Source organism: Coptis chinensis, chromosome 4 (genome assembly GCF_015680905.1).
Source record: "Coptis chinensis isolate HL-2020 chromosome 4, ASM1568090v1, whole genome shotgun sequence".
NCBI lineage: Eukaryota > Viridiplantae > Streptophyta > Magnoliopsida > Ranunculales > Ranunculaceae > Coptis > Coptis chinensis.
In genome coordinates, this window is record NC_141459.1 from 12,179,956 (window position 1) to 12,199,995 (window position 20,040).

Consider the following 20,040-nt stretch of genomic DNA (forward strand, 5'->3'; position numbering starts at 1 on the left):
ACAGATAGCATAAATGCACGCCAGTATGCATCACTAACATGCGTTCTGAATCAGACGTACACCCTCCAAGGCATCTTCATCCAAACATGTCATGCCCTCCATTTTCTCATCCGAATCAACCACCCTATCCTCTGGCAACATCCAAGTCTTTTGGATACACTCCGTATAAATAATTTCATTTGCATGCAATTTCAACATCCTCCGCTCAGTTCTTGGTTCCCCCCCCCCAAGACAACATTATCTTCGTAATTAAAACATAAAATGGTGCGATACTCTTCCAAACTCCTCTAATCATATTTATCAAAAACTCGAGGATACAGAATTCATACCTCTTCTTTTGCAATATCCAGAGAACGTGCATACATGTCAAACTGATGTCGCTCACTTTTTCCTTCCCAATGACGTTCTTACCAATCCACTGAGCTACCACCAGTTGGTTGGTTCGCAAAGATGTTTGTCAAGCATAATGAGAATTCGGATTGTATTGACCCTCCATGACTGTGTCGTTCATCAATGCAAGAACTCCAGTATACTAGGATTCCTGTACGGTGGCTTCGAGGTGGCGTTCAGGCATAATGCCTAAAATCTCAGCCAACTTCTCTCTCGATAATTCTCTCCTAGTCCCAGCCACTTTCATGAAAATTTTCTGACAATCCAACTCTCTCTTCTTATAGAATTGTTCGACCAAATCGGAGTAGTAGAAATCATCTGTCGAGTACCACAACCTATTCCAATTCTTCCTAATCATCTCATCACCGTAAAATGGCATGAAGCGATCGGTAGTAAAAACTTGTTCCAGCAAAATTCTTCGTCTTAGAGCCATTGAAGTTTTGGGTGGATTTGTGGGTTTGAATAAGGTGGGGAATGGAGTTAAAATAAAACTCACTTAAAAGAATGGGAGGGAGCTCGGTGGTGGCGGTGGCAGTTCGAATTCTTGTATTTTTGGATGTTCTTGGTGGTTGGAATTGTTGAAGATGGTTGTGGGAGAGGTTTAGAGAAGATTTGAATTTGTTTTAAACTGTTGGCGTGGGTGTATTGAGGTTTCTCTTTTTTTTTATTTTTTATTTTTAGTTAGGGTTTTGAATTTGGTAATGGCGGAATTGGAAAGAGGAAGAAGAAGAACGTAATGCATTCTTGGTCCGTATTGTTGACTTGGGCCCAAGCCTAATTCGATTTTCGAAATTCGTTGATTTTTCGCGCAACTTCAAACTAAAATTGCCGCCTCGTTACCGGTCCGATTTATGTGAATGAGATATGGAAACGATTAGAAGAGAATTTCCAATCCAGTGATACATAAAACACTCTATTCTAACCATGGATGACATATAAGAAGATGGAAAATGCTTCAAAATGCGTGCATGACATAAGTTATGCGAACAAATGAAATCTAAATTAATAGATAATGTCAACCCGAATCGAAATACGATTAAACGGCCTAAGCAACCTAAATGGAAAGTTGAACAATCAAGGATGGAAAAACGAACACCCCACCCCCAAACAAATTTTTGACAATAGAGTTTAGAAAATTTGTTTTAAAAGCAGGTCATTTAAAGTCAGATTTCCGAGACTTCCTAAATTACTATTTTTATGATTGTAACCATTTTTATTTTTTATGAATAAGATTTAATATAAGAAAAACAAGAAAGCAATAAATGCATAATTCACACCATAGAGAAACATGACTCAAAAACTGAGAAAACATGCACGAGTGGAATATGTGAATTATGTTAACCTTGGACTTAGGATCCGGTACTTACAGCCACACACTCTATGGGGAGGTCCCGGTTACCTGAATGGTGCACTTACCAATATATGGGATTGTAAGGAAGTACACCAAAGAACTAAATGAGCCGTTTATAGTCAGATAATCGAGACTTTAACAAATAACTGGATATATATATATACCCTACAGTTTTCCATATATCAACAACCTAAAGAGTTATGGGTCTTTCCATAAATAAATAACATGGAATGCACCCCAAAATAGAATCAAACACCAATATTTTCTACGATGCAACTTAGTGAAATGAAAGCGAGGTCTGATAGATCTAGGATGTAACCGAGTATGCACTTTCTTTTCCATCTTTGAACGAGAGGGTGTCCAAGTGAATGATCGTGAGAAAATGGATGTTTGTGGAAGAGATGTTGGATATGGATATGTTTTAAATGTAAGGGGGGGAAGAAATGAGAATGTGGGTTTAGCACAAAACTCATTCATGGTGTAGATAGGAACTGTCTCCATTCTGAAAATAAAGGTGTCAATTGTCTTTCCCTTGGGAATTATTTCCGTATTAGGAGGATTTAGAAATTCATTAAGCACAGAAGAAGCATGAGGGTCAAGCGCAAACTCCAAGTTCTTTTGAAAAGGTGGAAGGTGGGAAAAATTGGTGAAGGAAGATGAATGAGTGTCAGCTAGAGCTCTCAGGTCTAGATCATCAGAAGCCTTGAGATATGCAAGACATTCTTCAATAGGGTGGTCAAAAGAATCACTGGGATAGAGGGTGAAAAATTCTTCTTCCGTCATAGTGTCAAGGGATGAAGGAATGTTGGCAGGGTGGGACTCGAGAGGTGGCAAGAAAGAGTTGCAAAAGAGTCGAAGGAAATCTTCCTCGACTTCTAGGGAGTTCGCGTCAAAGTTGGAACTTCCAAAGGAAAGGAATTTCTGCATATGATCATCCGGAAATGTGGTTTTGAAATAATCATGAGCTAAACTCTCGATCATGCTAACCTCTCCATCGATATTCATATTAGGAACCTGTTTGCTCATTTTAAAAACATTGACCTCAACAGAAAGATGGCCAAAGGACAAGGACATCGAACCATCGCAGCAGTTTATAAGCGCGCACTACACCATAACTACATTTTTGTGACAGAGGCTTTTGAGGCTTTGTGACGCCAAAATGCCGTCAGAAATTTTGTGACGGCAATTAGGCGTCAGTATTTGTTTTTTAGCATCACAATAAATCAAAAGGTTATTTTATTTTTTTAAGAAAATTCTGGAAAAAATTAGTGATGGCATATAGGCGTGAGATTTTAGCTAAAAAAAAGTTGAAATCAGCGCATGTGTTCTGCACAAGCGTCAAACTCAAAAGACATTGGGTTTCTTCTCGATCTCAACTCTCTAAAAGAGTGAAACCCCTTGCCCTAAATATGTTCTTCCTCCCCATTTCTTCATATTCCACCTCCTTCCCCTAATTTTGATGACGGTGAATTGAAGGCGACAGCTTTGTTTATCCCAACATCTCCGTCTTAAACAGAGGTACTCTCTTTTTGATCTTTTAAGGTTACAGTCGATGAAGATAAGTTTTGTTTGTCTTCATTTTTTTTTGGGGTTTCTAACGTGATTTCGTTTTCTAGGGTTTATAATCTTGTTCCTATGGAGTTTTCTCCATTTCACAATTTCTCCACCCAATTTGCATCAGATTCAGAAACGAGAACCATCTGTGTGAGAACCCCACTCTCTTCTCTACTCTCTTGATCAAAACAAATCATCTAACCACATCCTCTCCTCTCCTTCTCATATCTTCAAACCCCATTTTTATTGCTCTTGACCATTTACAAGAATATTTGGAAGTTGGGATCGGAAAATGTGCTGAAAATTGATCCAATTCAAGTTGGAAAAAAGGAAGCATTTTCTGCAGAGGAAGCAATAAAGTGTCCTATTAACAAGCTGATTGATGGTGTCGAATTTGTTGGAAAACACGATGGAGAAGTGACGGCCTTATCCATTGGCACATGGATGACCACTAGTTTAGTTTATGCATTGACAGATGGCACGGTTGGTATCTTCACATTTGTTCTGCGCTAGGCACTTTTATTTTTGTTATTCTAAAATGTTCTAGATACTTCTCTAGTTGATTAAGAGGCGTGAATTAAATTCTTATTGTTATACATTTGGCTTTGTGTCTGTTTTTCTTTTTTGCCTTTTGCTTTGTTTTATTTAGCTTGCTTATCTGCTTTGGGTGTTAATTAGTTGGGTGTATTGTGTGTGTGTGGTGAGGGAGTTGGGTCTGGAGTTCTGGTTTTAGTATTAACTTTTTGGTTTTGTATTTTTTTTCCTGATTCTAGGTGTTGATGTAATCTCTGAATTATCTCAATATATTTAGATTGATGGATCAAAATTAAAAGTTACATTTGTGGCTTGGAATCATGAAATGACATGGATAGTGAGGAGGATGATAACATCCGATTTAGGTCGAGGATGACATGGAAGGGGCCTAATCAGGGGAGGATGGTAGCTGATGTTAGTTGTATTTTTTTTGTAAATGGGGGAGTTCTTAGTTATAGGCTTGGGATTTCTCTTTGTAGGGTAGATTGTCCATTTCTTTCTCCTTGCTTCCTTATCTTGGGATTTTTCCTTGTCTATTTTTTAAGTAAGGCCCAACAGCTGGAACTTGAGAACCAACGACTAGGTACTGAAGCCGTACTAGTCCTAGTTAGCTTGGTACATGTCTGAGTCCCGCAAATAACCGCTAACTAGTAGTTAGTGCTTCTCCAGATGCTGCTATATTCGTTGGCTTTCATAAGTATGTCTGAGACTCCTAGTATAGGTTAGACACCCTACCGGCTGGTGCCTTTAGGTAAGGATAGCTGAAAAAGAAACCCGTTTTATATAGATCGAGATTTGTAGCTTGATTATTTACTCATTCCATACTGGTAAGAATTGCAGAAAATCATTCTATAACACTTCTTCTTCTTCAGGATATCCGACGATCAAGACAATTCCCATCAAACTCTTTCATTTAATAGAAGTGAATTTCGTCTTTGCTTCTTCTTTGGTGTTATTCTTTACCGGGTGCCCGCTCTTGCGCGTCGCCGCCGCCGGTACCATCGCTGGTGCCCGGCCGCCGCCGCTTTATTCTTTGGGTGCTCGCTTTTGCCGCCACCGGGTGCGCATCGGCCGCTAGGTGCCCGCTTTTCTTCGCCGCTAGATGTTGCCTTTGCTAGTCGCGTCTTCGCCGCCACCGCCGCCGCCATGGACCTTAGGTTATATAAGAGAAGGTAGGATCCAAGTTAAATACTTGAACTTGTTCCAAAAGGTAAGACAACAAGGAACCGAGCCAAAGATAAGAATCACTACTAAAAAAAGCATATTTTATATCGGTTACAAGAATACCTCTATATTGGTTCTTAATAAAACCGATTTAATATTATGTACCAAGATTTCTCATATCGGTTTATATTTTTTCATATCGGTTGCTATTTTGTCATGTCGTTTACATAATAACTGATATGTTATATCCAACCTTTTATATCACAAAGTTCCAACCCATCTAAGTAGTTAAGTATGTATAATATCACTTACATTTTTTGCAATATAAGAATATTCCGTTTAGATATAAGAATTCATGTGTTATTTCATTGCCTTACCGGAAAAGAAAAAAAAAAAACTTTTCGATAGGCACAAACCAATTCTAGGGTTTGGGAAACTCATCCACGATGGTTGTCTTAATTAGATCAACCTAGGTGTTCTCGAGCTTCTCTTCTCCACTAGATCGAGCATCTGATCTCCATGGGGTTTTGCTTACTAGGTATCTAGTTCAATGGAATTTCAGATCTGCTTGTTTTGATTCAATTCGAGTAGATGGTGCCATGGGGTTTTGCTTTGTTTGAAGGTAATGTCTAATTTCAGAAATTGTTAGTTATATATGTTACTATTACTTGGAGTTTTTCGCTTTTTATCCTTTTGTTTGCTTATGAGATTCATTTGATGTATTATCTTCAGATCGGGCTAACATTTTGGTTTCATTGTTAGAATCCTAGAAGTGTTACTCCCCCCAGAGAACTCGGGCATTCACCTCTCCCTCTTGAGCGTGGTGCAACAGGTTGATATTCCTCTTGATTCTTCAAAGGTGAGATAAATTTCAGGAATGACAAATTACCTTATTAGGATGCCCTATTTAAGCTTTAACCTGAACTCATTATACTATACTTTGTTTTGAATTAGGATATCAAAAAGAAGGAGAAGGAACTCCAATTCAAGGAGTCTGAATTGAAGAAAAGGGAGTAGATATCTTCTGCTTTTGCTTTAGATGTGTATAAGCATGTGCATGTTGACATTGGATATATGTGTGCTACATTAGACTAGGTAGTTACATTAGACTAGGTGGATATCTCTACCAATTTCTCTCTTGATTATTGTTATATAGCTTGCCTCACAGCTGTCAGAGGTCTCGTCCTTTCTCTAAATCAGCTAGGGAATTTCAAGTCTCTTTGTCAAAGCTATACATAAACTAACGAAGTTGCTACTGTTTATCCTTCCTTCTGAATTGCATGCAACAAGGCTTTCATTTGCTTCATCATATTTAAGTGGTCTCCTCTCCTTGGTGATTGATTGTATGTCTTTTGAAAATCCTATATGTTTTCAAGGATAAGCTATGGAGAAAAGCTATAACAAATCCATAAAGTATTAAGCGTTGACAGTTGCCAAGAAAGGGCGCCCTAAAATGATCGGAACAGAGTCATTAGCGACTTCTATATCGAGGATAACAAAATCAGCAGGATAGTAGAAATCATGAACCTTAACAAGCACGTTTTCCACAACACCCTTAGGATACTTGATAGACCTATCAACTAATTGCAATGTCATTGTTGTAGGTTGCATTTCTTGTAGACCTGTTTGTTTATATAAATAATAAGGGAGTAAGTTAACACTCGCCCCCAGGTCTAATAAAGCAGTGGTCGTGTGAGTATCCTCTAAAGTGCATTGTACCGTAGGACGACAAGAGTCCTTGTACTTAACGATTCCATTATGTTCCGTTAAAGTTGGAAATTGTTCAGTTAAAAAGGCGTCTTTAGGAATCTTTGTCTTACTCCTAGTAGTGCACAACTCTTTGAGAAACTTAGCATGGTGAGGTAACTTTTTAATCGCTTCAAGAAAAGGTAAGTTTATCGTTAGATTTTTAAAAACTTTCCTAATCTCATCAAAATTTGTATCCATGTTTAGCATAGCTAATCTCTGAGGAAACGGTGGTTTCTCTCTATATTTAGCATATGGATCAACATGATGTTTAACCTTGCTTTTCTGTTTCTTAGGCTATGGTTTAACTGGTACCGCTACAGGGGTAGGATCTTCAGTTATCATTTCGGTATCTAGTTCAATATTTGGTGTAGGGACCACTGGTTGGGTAACTATAGGTATGGTTACTTTGTTATCAATCACTCTACCTGAACGGAGAGTGGTGATGGAATTTAGCTCACCTACGTTTTCATTGTCCTTACTAGTATTACCGTTTACCTCAAAGGCTGTGTTTGTTGTTTTCGGATTAGGTATCGCTTGACCTGGAAACACACCTTTGGGTTGTACTTTCTCTTGAGCTGCTGTAAGGAAAGTTGGATGGCTTGTAAAATCTGTTGTTGAGATTGCATAAAGGTATCGAAACGATCCGGTTGTGGAGAAGTGTTTGTTAAAGGTTGTGTGACAGGAACTATGGCACGTTGATTATTAATGGGTGGATTTTGATAGTTATTATTTACCGGTACGATTCCTCTATTAGCATTATAATTATTATTGTTATAATTATTATAATTTCCTTGTAATTGCCCTTGCCTCGGTTGAGCTTGGTTGTAATTGTTTGTTGGCCTAACATTTGGGTTAAACAACCTTGGAGGTTGTTGATTACTTTGCCAACTGAAGTTGGGGTTTTGTCGCCAAGCTGTGTTAGGCTCACTATTAATGGAACAAACATTATATATCTTGTTGTGATATTTGTTGTTCGTAAGCGAGAGGACAATAGGAGTCGGGATGCTCTGGACTCAAACAGAAATTACATGGATTAGAGTTAACATTCATGATGGGGATAAGCTTTTGTTGAACAGAAATAGCCTCTACTTTTTTAGTGAGAGATTCGATTAAATTTTTAAGTTCAGGATCGGGTTTCATCTCAAACATACCGGCGGCTTTAACTGTTGTAAAAGAACTAGCGGAACGGGAGATATCGTCACTACCCCCTAGTTATTATTATGCTTAGTTTGATCTTCTAAAAATTTATAAGCCTCTGAAACTCCTTTACTTAGGAAACTACCCCCATTCATTATGTCAAGGACTTCTTTATATTGGTGTAACAGTCCCTTCAAAAAGGCACGAACTAACGTGTCTTTCGCGAGGTTATGGTGTGGACACTCTATAAGAAGATCGGTGAAACGATTCCAAGCCTCTGAAAATGATTCATTAGGATTCTATCGAAAGAAATGAATCTTGGAAAGCATTTCATCGGTCTTCAGTGGTGGGTAAAAATGTTCCATAAATAGTTAAACAAGTTTAGCCCACGAGTCCACAGAATTAGTCGCTTGGGCAGTTAACTAAGACGCCGCCTTATCGGCTAAGGTGAAAGGAAACACCCTCAGTTTAATTTGTTCAGCACCAACCGTAGGATGGTGGAATGTAGTAAGGACTTGGTCAATCCTACGCATGTGTTGATAAGGTTTTTAATGGTCTAACCCATGAAAAATGGGTAACAAATTAAATATATTTAGGGGGATTCGGAAATCCCCCACTTGGTCTGATAGAACGATGCAAGATTTAGGGCTATCGTTCAAAGCTTTGTAAAAGTCAGAGAGAGGAGGCTCTCTTTCTTCAGCCATTATTTCAGGTGTGGTGTGTAGTATGCTAGCTAGAGGTGTAGTGAGTGGTATACTAGAAAGGCGTGTTTGTTGACGTTGCCGGTTGATTACGTTAGGTGTTTTTTTTCGACCTGACCTTAGTCTCATGCAAGGCTAAGACCAATCTTAACTAAATATGACAACACTCAAAACAATCCTGATATGCTAGTATGAACCTCTAATAAGAGATGTGAGGTGTGGAAGAAAGAAGTACCTGAATGCCTCCTTGCTTCGCTTATGAATATCATCTTGTATACGCGTGCTCAGTGTGTATAATGAGTTAGAAACACTGAATAACTTGAAAGAAATGGAAGTTTGAACTAACCTGTGGAAATCGGGCGGTTCAGAGTAGAGGGCGCAGGTCGCGCTCAGAATCAGCCTAGGTAGGGCGCGGGTCGCGCTCAGGTTCAACTCGAGCTCCAGGCGCTTTAGCGCGGGGGGAGCTCGAACTTTGCCTTGGTAGGGCGCTGGGCTTCAGTAAAACTCAAGTTCCAGCGCTTGTGCCGGGGGCACTCGAAGTTTTGCCTTAGGAGCCTGGTCGCGCTTCAGGTAAAACTCAAGTTCCAAGCTTAGAGGGGCGGGGCCAAATATTGCATGAGTAGGGCGCGGATCGCGCTCCGTGTATTCCTGCGAGGAAAATTCAGTTCTGAAACAAACGACCACAGTTAGAATCAAACAAGGGTGGGTGGGTTATGGGACTTTAGAAGACTAACAATACTAAAGAAAACAATACTAAACGAGAACTAAGATGGCAGTGGCGCCATTTGATAAACATAAAATGAATAGTTTTACCTACGAATAAAAGATTGAACTCTAAACGCAAGTAAAACTAAAACTATTTTCTCGTGTGTTATATCAAAGATTATTCTACTCTCGAATCTATCAAAATAGAGTTGGAGTAAAAGATTTGTTCCACTCCTAGCTCGTTAGTATTCAATGTTTTCTACGACTATCGGTCTATCCAAAGTTAATGAGAGTAATGTGGGATTTATACTACTATGCAATTATGTTAACAAGATACAAATAACAAAATGACGGAAATACTAAGGTTTGAATCTAGATAAAGAATTAGGGAAATTTGATTCCACCTTGAATCCAATTTAATAGCCTAGCATAAATTGTTGTAATCCAATTCTTACGTTCTTACAATAAGAATTGGTCGTTCTAATCCCTAATCATTCATGACAATCTCTACCAACTAATGACTAGCATGTGAGGAAGTTCAACCCATTCTCATGGCGAATCAACTATCTTCTAGAGTGGAATAGACTCTTACAACTAATTCTATACTACACAATCAAGTTTTCATCAAGGCTTTATCAAACCTCTCTAATAGAGGTTTAGCCTTGATTCATCAAACTATCATTTCCATATGAAATTAAACAAGACATGGCATAAATATTATAACTTTACTATATCGAGCTACTTAAGAATTCAAATCTAATTTAAACAACTAAAAAATGAATAACGACTAATAACTGAATTTAGATCTAAGTAATTTAATAAACCAAACTAAAATTATCAATAACTAACTACTTTTATTAATCTAATGAATAATAAAACAATTATTTAAATACTAAATTCAAATGAAAACTAATTAATTAATAGAGTGAAAACTAGATCTAGAACTATGCTCTAATGGCTACTTGTGCTACCTAAAACTAACTATTTTCTTAAGAGTTAAGTCTTCTCTATTCAAATGGAGGAGACAAGATCCACATTTTCGTACATGGGCTGAGGAGCCATGTTTTGGGCCAGAAAATCGAGCCCAAAACCCAATTTCTTCAGTCCATAGAGGCCTTTTCAGTTGGATTTTGCTTCAATAGACTTTTCATCCACTTTTGCTCCTCTGATTGGGTCAAGGTTTAGACCATTGGAAATTTCTTTCCGATCCTGTCGTTTTGACATAAGGTACACCCAATTCTGAGGTCTGAGTCCAAAGATACGGTCTTCGGAAGTTCTACTGACTTTTGTGCGCTGTTTCTGCCCGCGTTGACTTTGCCTTTTCAGCTTTGACCGGGCTTTTTAAAGGCTTTTTCTCCTTGAATCTTGGCCTTTAATCTCAGAACTCCTTAGCAACCAACCCTTGGTCCTTTATCTCGCCAAAGTGACATATTTCTACACATAATTGACTCCAATACCTGAAATACATAAAAGCACGTAATCAGCATTAACTCTTATTTATTACTCACATAATTGGTCTAAATGTATTATTGTTAAGGGGCTAAAACTACAGTTTTTGGCTCTTATCACCAACCTCGATAAGAAGTCTTGGAGAATCCACTAGAGTAATGGATCTTCTAAAAGGCACTGATGAAGAAATCACTGCTTGAACTGGCACTGATAAATACGGCAATCCAAAATTGACTGTCGATCTTCCTGATATCGATAATTATGTTGCTCCTTTATACTTCTTAAAAAGTATTGTCCTTCGAGGTCAATATTCTTTACCTCCCCAATCTGTTATGCCATGCAAAACTACTCCATGTCCTTTAAAGCCTTGTTCCTCTGAAAAAGTATTAATAAAAACTTTTGATTCCACTGAATTACCTGCTAATACACCTCGATGTTATTTTGAATATATGATTAATGGTTTTAAAATGACTAAAGATCTTTTTCCTCAAATCAAATAAGAGATTCCCGATTTCTATAATTATCCTCTTTTGCACGATGTGTTTGACCACCAATGCTTATTGTTCACAGATATGGCATCTCGCATTCCCCATGTTCCAGTCAAATTATCAAAATCTCTAGACAAGTTTCTGCTCAAGAGAAAACCAACAGATGGCAGTTCTTCCTAAGCTCCCACTTCTTCCAAAGATAAAAATGTTGACATTGGTCTTCATTCAAAAAAAAGAAAATAACCTTGCCATATTTCAGCACCACCAGCCTCGAAACAAGCAAAACTGCAAAAACTACTACTAACATTGCACCTGTTAATATGCCCTCCAAATCTTCAACTATTCCAGCCAATCCAAAGATTACTGCTTTTGATTCTTCTTCTTCAGCTGGCGATTTCGAGGTGAAACTTGTCTTTCGAGATCAGACCAAAGTTCCAAAAACTGCTTCTCTATTTTCTGAACCTCCGATACTAGGCCTCGGAAAAGCTCTTGTGCTGAATACTATACTTCCTCGAGATAGATCGGCAATGATTGAAATTAGCATAGATGAACGATTCCAACTTTTGTTTGAAAAAGTAAGTATTTATCCTTCTCCTTATTCTTATCTTAATTTACTTATTCTGTATTCATAAACTATATCTCCATCCCAAGTTAAAGTTACTACTGTGGGGCAGTTCGATAGTGAAATGGCCAACTTCCACCGTTATAGAGATGAGAACCAAAAGTTGAAGAAGGACAAAGAAAATCTTCAACAATCTCTTGAGAAAGTTTAGCAAAATCATGCTGTCGAGGTGAAGAATTATTTCGCTGAACACACGGCGGTGCACAAGAAACTGCAAAGCTCTTTTGAGGCTATGGAGAAAGAACTTGCCCAAACAAAAACCTCATTTGCCTCTGAGCAAACGGAATGGGCGGCCCAAAAAATTGATCTGGAAGCTGAATTGGAGAAGGCCCATGCTAAACTAGCTACCAACACTGAGCATATGCAATATTGTGTTGATACCATGAAGGGCTTCAGATCCTATCTTCCTCCTGATGTTATCAAGGAGTATAATCTTGATTCTGATGACAAGAGCGAGATGCCCTCTGACCTTGCGGCCCATGATCTGGATATCGATGTTGTAGACTCCACTCCGCCTACTGCTGAATTTTCCAAGACCGACATGGCTACTTCAATCTTCAACCCCGACTCTCTCATCAGTACACCCAACTGCTTAGCTAGATGACCCTGAAGTGCAAGTTGGCCTCAATACTCTTCTTGAAACCAAACATCTTGATGTAAACCCTACCAAGACCTCCACCCAGCTTTAACTTCTTCGTCTTGAAAGTTTTGTAATCTTAACGTTGATATAATGATCTGTCTATCTCTTCTAACTGCTTTAAACTTCTTTTGAATTATGGAAAGTAGATCTTTTTGCTTTTTATAAACTCATTTTGTATGCAATATATCTGATATATCATACATAAACAGGAAATAATCTCATTTTTTATACTGCTCCTAATCAACATAATATTGATACTTCATATGGGTACTTAATATATATCTTGAATTTAAAAACGAGTTTCGATACCCCTCCAACTAAAAGTAGTATCGATACTTAATACATATTTTGAATTTAAAAAATGAATTTCGATACCACTCCACCTAAAAACAGTATTGATACTTAATATATATTTTGAATATAAAAAACGAATTTCGATACCACTTCACCTAAAAGCAGTATCGATACTTAATATATATTTTGAATATAAAAAAACGAATTTCGATACCACTCCACCTAAAAGCAGTATCGATACTTAATATATATTTTGAATATAAAAAACGAATTTCGATACCACTCCAACTAAAAGTAGTATCGATACTTAATACATATTTTGAATTAAAAAAATGAATTTCGATACCACTCCACCTAAAAGCAGTATCGATACTTAATATATATTTTAAATTAAAAAAACGAATTTCGATACCACTCCACCTAAAAGCAGTATCGATACTTAATATATATTTTGAATATAAAAAATGAGTTTCGATACCACCCCAACTAAAAGCAGTATCGATACTTAATATATATTTTGAAATTAAAAAATGAATTTCGATATCACTCCACCTAAAAGCAGTATCGATACTTAATATATATTTTGAATATAAAAAACGAGTTTCGATACCACTCCAACTAAAAGCAGTATCGATACTTAATACATATTTTGAATTTTGTTTTTAAAAAAAAAAGTTTCGATACCACTCTTCCTAAAAGCAGTATCGATACTTAACAAATATTTGAATATAAAGAAACGAGTTTCGATACCATTCCAACTAAAAACAGTATCGAAACTTAACATATTAACATACACTACACCATAATAGGATATTTGTAAACCTTTTTTGCTTTGCAACGCTAATTTACCGTTAGCAAGTTGCCAACACTATATAAGCGGGTGAATTTTATGAATTAATTGCTAACGCTTAAAAATCGGGTGAGAAGTGTTGCAAATTAGAAATATAAAACATAACTTTACTTTCTTTCCTCTCTCTCTCACCGTCTCCTCCATCTCTCTCTACCCACACACACTCTCACTGTAAGAACCCTAATTCTATAATTCTTTTCGCTCTCTCTCTCTCTCTTTCCTTAATTCCCCTTTTCTCACTCTTCAATTCGATTCAACCATCTATTCTTGACAAACTCAAGACTTCAAAAAAATAATCTAATCTTTTCTTTCTCAGATGCAAAAAGAGTTATTTTTGTAGGGTTTAAGGATTAATATGATTATATTTATTGAATTTTAAAGGGTTAAGTTGTGAGTGATTAGAAGAGTTTTTTTACTAAAGCTGGAGCGGTTAGAGAGGAAGATATGAAGATTCTGCAAATGGTTGGACCGGTACATGGATTTGTTGTGGATCCGGTTTTGGATTCTAGGAAGGTGTTAGTGGTGTTAGTGGTGCTGGTGGGTCTGGTTCGGGATCAATTCTTTGGTTAGGGAATGGTGGGGATAGAGCTGGTGGTGGAAGAGGGAAGAGACGAGTGGTTTTGGAACCTATTGATAAAGTTGCGCAATAGAGACAGAGAAGGATGATTAAGAATCGAGAGTTTGCTGCTAGGTCTAGGGAGAGGAAACAGGCCCAGTTTGGATGATTTGTTTCTTGATTTTTATTGGATAAGTTTGTTCAGAGTTGATTTAATTTTTTTTGTTATTATCATGCGTTTAGGCGTACACAGTGGAGTTGGAATCCTTAGTGACACAATTAGAGGAGGAAAATGCACGACTTCAAAAAGAACAGGTGAAACTAGTTTTGGATTTTTAAGCCCCATGAGTGATTGATTTTTTTTATTATGGTAGTTGTAGTTTAAACCAATTACCGTGTTTTATAAGTTATGAACTGGGATTTAGTGTGTGAATTTTAAGAAACAAGTAATGTAACCCTGTGGAAGTGTATGTAGTCAAGAGAAATTGGGTCATTTACTGTCCAGTTTGATCCCCTCTAAGTGAATTGAACATTAGATTTTCAGGAAATTTTCACTTTATTTTTGCATTATCCTTTCTGTAAAATTGTAGGATGATGTTCCTGAATCTTCCCTTATTGATGGTTTTTGCTTGAGGTATAGGTGGTAAGTTTCCCATTTTTTTTTTCTTCTTCTTTTTATTTTTTATGCTCTACTCGTTTTTCACCCTATAATGTCAGAAAGTGAAAATTAGGCACACATATATGGACGTGTAAGAGACTAATAGGAGATACTCTCATATTATTTTCCATATGATGTTACTGGCTTGTGTATGTTAGTAAGTAATATTGTTTGGGGGTAAAGCCTGTTGTTTGGAGGCATCTATACTTAAAATAATAGTTACATTTTACATGGTAGAGTGGCCTATAGCCTCGACAGAGAGCTTAATTTAGTTTTTTACTTGTTGTTCATAACTAAGGGAAATAATAAGTACTGACTATTTATTGGACGTGTTAGTAAGACAACTGTTTGTGATGATGAAAATGGGCAGTGTCCTCGATCCACTTGAATTCTCTCTAACAATGTTTCAAGCAATGCATAGTCATGCTATGTTGTTATTGAGATTGCAAAAGTCATTCATGTGATGTAGTTACATTTCTGTTTCCTTTTGCAGGTATCGCATCCAAAGTGACCGAAAAGTTGCAATTCGCAGTGTGCATCCTTCTTAACAAGCAACCTTACAGTGCCTTGGTTGTGTCAAAGCAAAGATACATGTTGCGAAAAGTTACCATTGCTCTCCTAGGTGCTTTTTAGATGCCTGGCAGCATCATCGTACCTTACATGAAAGGGCATCTAGTGTTGTAAATGAAAATGGCACTGAAGAGGAAGAACTTTTTGGACGCTTTAATACTTCTGGATCTGGAGCTAGCAATGTGAGCCTGTCCGGTTCTACTCCAAGTATAGGGCTTAATACTAGTTTAAGTGATGGATCTACTCCTTCATATCCAGCAACTGTTACCGAAAAGGAGTGGTGGTGAAACCTGGTTTGAGGTCGGACGATTGAAGACCTATACGCCAATAGCTAATGATATTGGGCATGTTCCCAAGTTTGAGTGTGTGTCATTTGATGCAGAAAAGAAATTGCATGTTGGTCATGCTAACACAATATTGACTTCCCATGTAATTCCACCCCCAACCCCTTGTCCGAGGTGCTTGGTTCCAGTGAATGGTGTTGATGTGATGGGCAATTTAGATTTGGACGGTCGTACCTTCAGGAACCTTTACTGTGCTCTCATACAATATTCTGTCAGATGTGTATGCTTCAAATGATTTGTACAGTTATTGCCCTTCTTGGGCCTACCGCAGACAAAACTTATTGAGGGAGATTGTTGGATATCGTGCAGACATCCTTTGCCTTCAAAAGAGGTACTCTCGCTTTATTGTCCATTATGAAAAATCATTTGATTCGGTGTTTGGTGGGTTTGCACCATGTGTTCTTTCTGCGTACTTTCCTTGGTGTCTGTACCCTATTAATTCTTGTGAATATTCCATTAATTTGCAGGATAACGTCGCTCTAATAGCAGTTTTAGAAGCAAAGTTCAGTAACCACAGGGCGGACACCCCTGGAAAAAGACAACTTCTCTGTGTGGTTAGTATATAACTTAGGAACTTAACTTTTTATTCATCCTTTTTCTAACATGCTACTTAGTCCAGCTTTATACTCTTTGATTTGGTAGGAATTGTGTTTTTTTCTCCGCATACATAATGGAACTTGGGATCTGTTGAGGGAGGCATTTCATCTCACTCTAGCCGCCCCCATTTTTCTAAGGAGTAGCTTGTGTTTTACCCCCAAGCATGATTCATATGTTACACCACATTTCGAGTATGTAATAATGCGCTTTGCAGATTGTATCCATCTTTGTAGTTCTTCTTCATGGTGATACCTGAGGAAAAAAATTCTTGAAAGGTTTAAACTTGTCTTTGACGTCTCCTAAAACAAGCTTTGCTCTGTTTTGAGCCTTAATGTGTCCTGACATGAGTTTTGCCCTGTTCAGTACCTTTTAGCATCTTTTGTTAATGGCAGAGTGATTAAAGTGCGTATTGATTGGTGCACTTTCGTCAAATATCTCAGTAGTGATGAAAATTTACTTATATAATATGATTAGGGTCCATTCAAGCACGATTTATATGAATGGAATTGTCATTTTGGAACTAAATCAAATTATATTTAAATTTAGTAAAATATTCTAAGTGTTTTGGTCACTCAAAGAGAGAACATAGCTCGTGAGACCACTGATGTAAACTATGCGACCATTCTAGAACGACTTGATGAAGAGTCTAATGCTCAAAAATAACTTGAGGAAGAAGTAGCAACAATGCAGCGAGAATCTTCTAGTAGGGCCAGCTCATCTCATGTATTATTATTTTTGTACTGCCTAGCTTTTGTCATAATTCCAAAGTGGGGTATGCACAGGGCATCATTCTTCAAACCTTATACAAAATTCTGGTTTCATAAAATTTTGCTTTTGATCCACTTTGTTTATTTGATTAAATCTGGTGGTAGTTGACTCATGGGAAGGGGTTGACCTTGTCTGATCGTTGAGGAAGGTAGATGTCTATATTGTTTCTCTTTTCTATTTAGACTTTTAGTTTATTTTGATAACTGACATTGTGCTTATAACTTTGTTACAGTGTTTCAGAAGTGGCGTCTCTACTGTCTCGTTTTCGGAATTCTCTCAATGCTATTTGCACCCATACTTAGTGACTGGGTGCCATTTTACTATACCAGTTCAATGGCAGTAGGAGTTTTGCTTGTGGTCTTGTTTCTTCTGTTTCAGGTACATAAGTTCTACAAGTATTCTTCGATTGATTTCGTTTTTTCGGAAGTCAATTCAATTAATTGGACATCTATTTCTACTAGTTGTTTAGCTGAGCATCTTGTCAGTCATGATTATATATTGTGTTTTATATTACCCTTCATTCCTGGCGCTAGCCTACCTAAAATCCCGACCTCGTTGAATCCAGCTGCCTAGTGCCGGTTAAAAACCATTTTCTCCAAAAACCGATCTGATAGATAGAGCACCCCATTATTTATCACAACTATTGCTAGTTAACTTGGGGAAAATGATCACACGACAACACCCTTAAGACGACAGGCACACAGCTGGAATCATCTAATTGTTCACTGTGAAATAGTAGAGTTGGTACTTATGAAAATTACTTTTTTTGAGGTAAAAGACGAATATCTGAAGCAAATGAGGGAATGAGGTAATCCAGACTGAAATGACTTGCCATTGTCATTTAACCATATGAATTGCCGAAATTTTAAATCATTACTGATGCTATCATTTTCTTTGTTTGAAGAACATCGAGATACATTTTGAGGATTGGAACATTGGGATCCTGGGTCATGTTGTGCTCCATGGAGTTGACCAGGGAAGAAGAGATTTAACCTGGCAAAAATGGTCTTATCAGGTCAGTGTTTTCTTCAATGAGCTTAAAACACGTCCAACAATGTTGTTTCGATTTATGCCGTTCTTTATTGTTCATGCAGGTGGGTCTAAAAGGAGAAGCTGTCAATCTTGTCTCTCCAAGTGGGGTTTCATCAGTGGAATGGACGCGTGGGTCATTAGTTATGCAAAGGCAGCAACCACTTACATGGTATAAGGTAAGAAAATGTACTATGACTTAACATTCCTAGAGGAAGTCACTTTTGGCGTCATAAACTTACTTTTTTCTTTTTCTCTTTAAACTTGTAGTCTTATTTCAGTGCACCTAATGGTGAGGGACCGTTGGCTTTGGACATGGGAATTATAGGAAAGGGTCAAATATGGATCAATGGGCATAAGGTTTTCAACAATGCAAGTTGTTATCTCTTGTTTAGGATCATGGTACAAAAGCTTCTTTTATGGTGATAGTCCAACAATAAGTTTGTGAGGTTTAGAAAATCGGTTAAAGTTGTAAATGTATATGGTTGGATTAGTTTTGTACTTTATTAGTTTTTTTTCCTAGGTATATTATGGTTTATTTGTAAAATGGTATTAAAATGTATTGTGTAAAGGATAAATTTAGTGTAAATAAGAATTTATGATTTCTGTATATGGTGCAATAGCTGGTGGCTACAAAATATGAGAAATTTTTTTTTTTTATCACCAACTGTTCATAACCGTTACAAACGACTTTAAAATTTTTTTAAAAAAAATTAACTAACAATTTTGCAACTGTTAAGAATCGTTAGTAATATTTTTAACAAATTATCAACGCTTAAAAAGCGTTTGTGAAATCAAAAAACCGTTGCAAAGGTTTTAAATTTGTGTACGAAATAGTTATAAAAAGCGTTACAAATCATTATTGCAACGGTTAATAAGCGTTGCAAACAGAAATTTCCAACGGTTATTAACCGTTGCAATAATGATTTACAGATCAGGATTTTCTGCCAAGAGTAGGATTTTATTGACCTGGTATCGAGATGAGGATCTACAGATTATCAGGATTTTTTTTTACCCGAACTTGACATTTATGCCAAGAACTGGATTTTATTGACTTGAACTCACATTTTTTTTTTTCCAAGAATAGGATTTTATTGACCTGGTATCGAGATGAGGATCTACAGATCACCAGGATTTTTTGACCCAAACTTGACATTTCTACCAAGAACTGGATTTTATTGACTTGAACTCGCATTTCTACCAAAAGTAGGATTTTATTAACCTGGTAACGAGATGAGGATCTACAGATCACAAAGATTTTTTTTTTACCCGAACTTGACATTTCTGCCAAGAACTGGATTTTATTGACTGAACTTCGCATTTGCGTCAAAACGGGGATTTTATTAACTTGGTATCAAGATGAGGATCTACAGATCACCAGGATTTTTTGACTCGAACTTGACATTTCTGCAAAGAACTGGATTTCATTGACCTGAACTCGCATTTCTGCCAAGAACAGGATTTTATTGACCTGGCATCGAGATGGGGATCTACAAATCACCAGGATTTTTTTACCCGAACTTGACATTTCTGCAAAGAACTGGATTTTATTGACCTGAACTAGCATTTCTGCCAAGAACATGATTTCATTGACCTGGTATCGAGATGAGGATCGTGGATCACCAGGATTTTACTTGACCTGGTACCGAGATGAAGATCTACAGATCACAAGAATTTTGCTTGACCTATTATCAATCACGGAAGAGAATGCCAAGACCACTAGAGAGCCTGAACGCCGCTTTAAACTCATGAAAGAGGTAGTAAAGTGAGATCTTGGCGATTTCACTGATGTTGAATCATTTACCATATATCCCATTGAATGGGTTAGTCATGTTAATGTGGTGCCAAAGAAGTCCGATTACCATGGTCCATAAATGAGGAAAAGGGAGT

At 37.3% G+C, this 20,040-nt stretch overlaps 1 protein-coding gene across 5 annotated transcripts; it reads left to right on the forward strand.

The window, feature by feature from the left end:
* Window positions 1–13,722: 13,722 nt before the first annotated feature.
* LOC147501926 (beta-galactosidase 5-like) lies at window positions 13,723–18,760 on the forward strand. Of its 5 annotated transcripts, none has more exons than XM_086606922.1 (9): window positions 13,723–13,799; window positions 14,428–14,499; window positions 15,336–16,087; window positions 16,224–16,310; window positions 17,226–17,269; window positions 17,354–17,499; window positions 18,026–18,136; window positions 18,216–18,329; window positions 18,421–18,760. In XM_086606922.1, the coding sequence occupies exons 6-9, from the start codon at window positions 17,401–17,403 to the stop codon at window positions 18,574–18,576; spliced, it is 480 nt and encodes a 159-aa protein (XP_086463048.1). In that variant the 5' UTR covers window positions 13,723–13,799; window positions 14,428–14,499; window positions 15,336–16,087; window positions 16,224–16,310; window positions 17,226–17,269; window positions 17,354–17,400; the 3' UTR covers window positions 18,577–18,760. The 5 variants fall into 5 exon arrangements, 3 of the variants coding, with proteins under 3 accessions (XP_086463048.1, XP_086463046.1, XP_086463047.1); XR_015221511.1 differs by lacking the exon at window positions 13,723–13,799 and adding an exon at window positions 17,900–17,929 and having other exon boundaries at window positions 13,965–14,499; XM_086606920.1 differs by having other exon boundaries at window positions 13,754–14,499.
* Window positions 18,761–20,040: the final 1,280 nt, after the last annotated feature.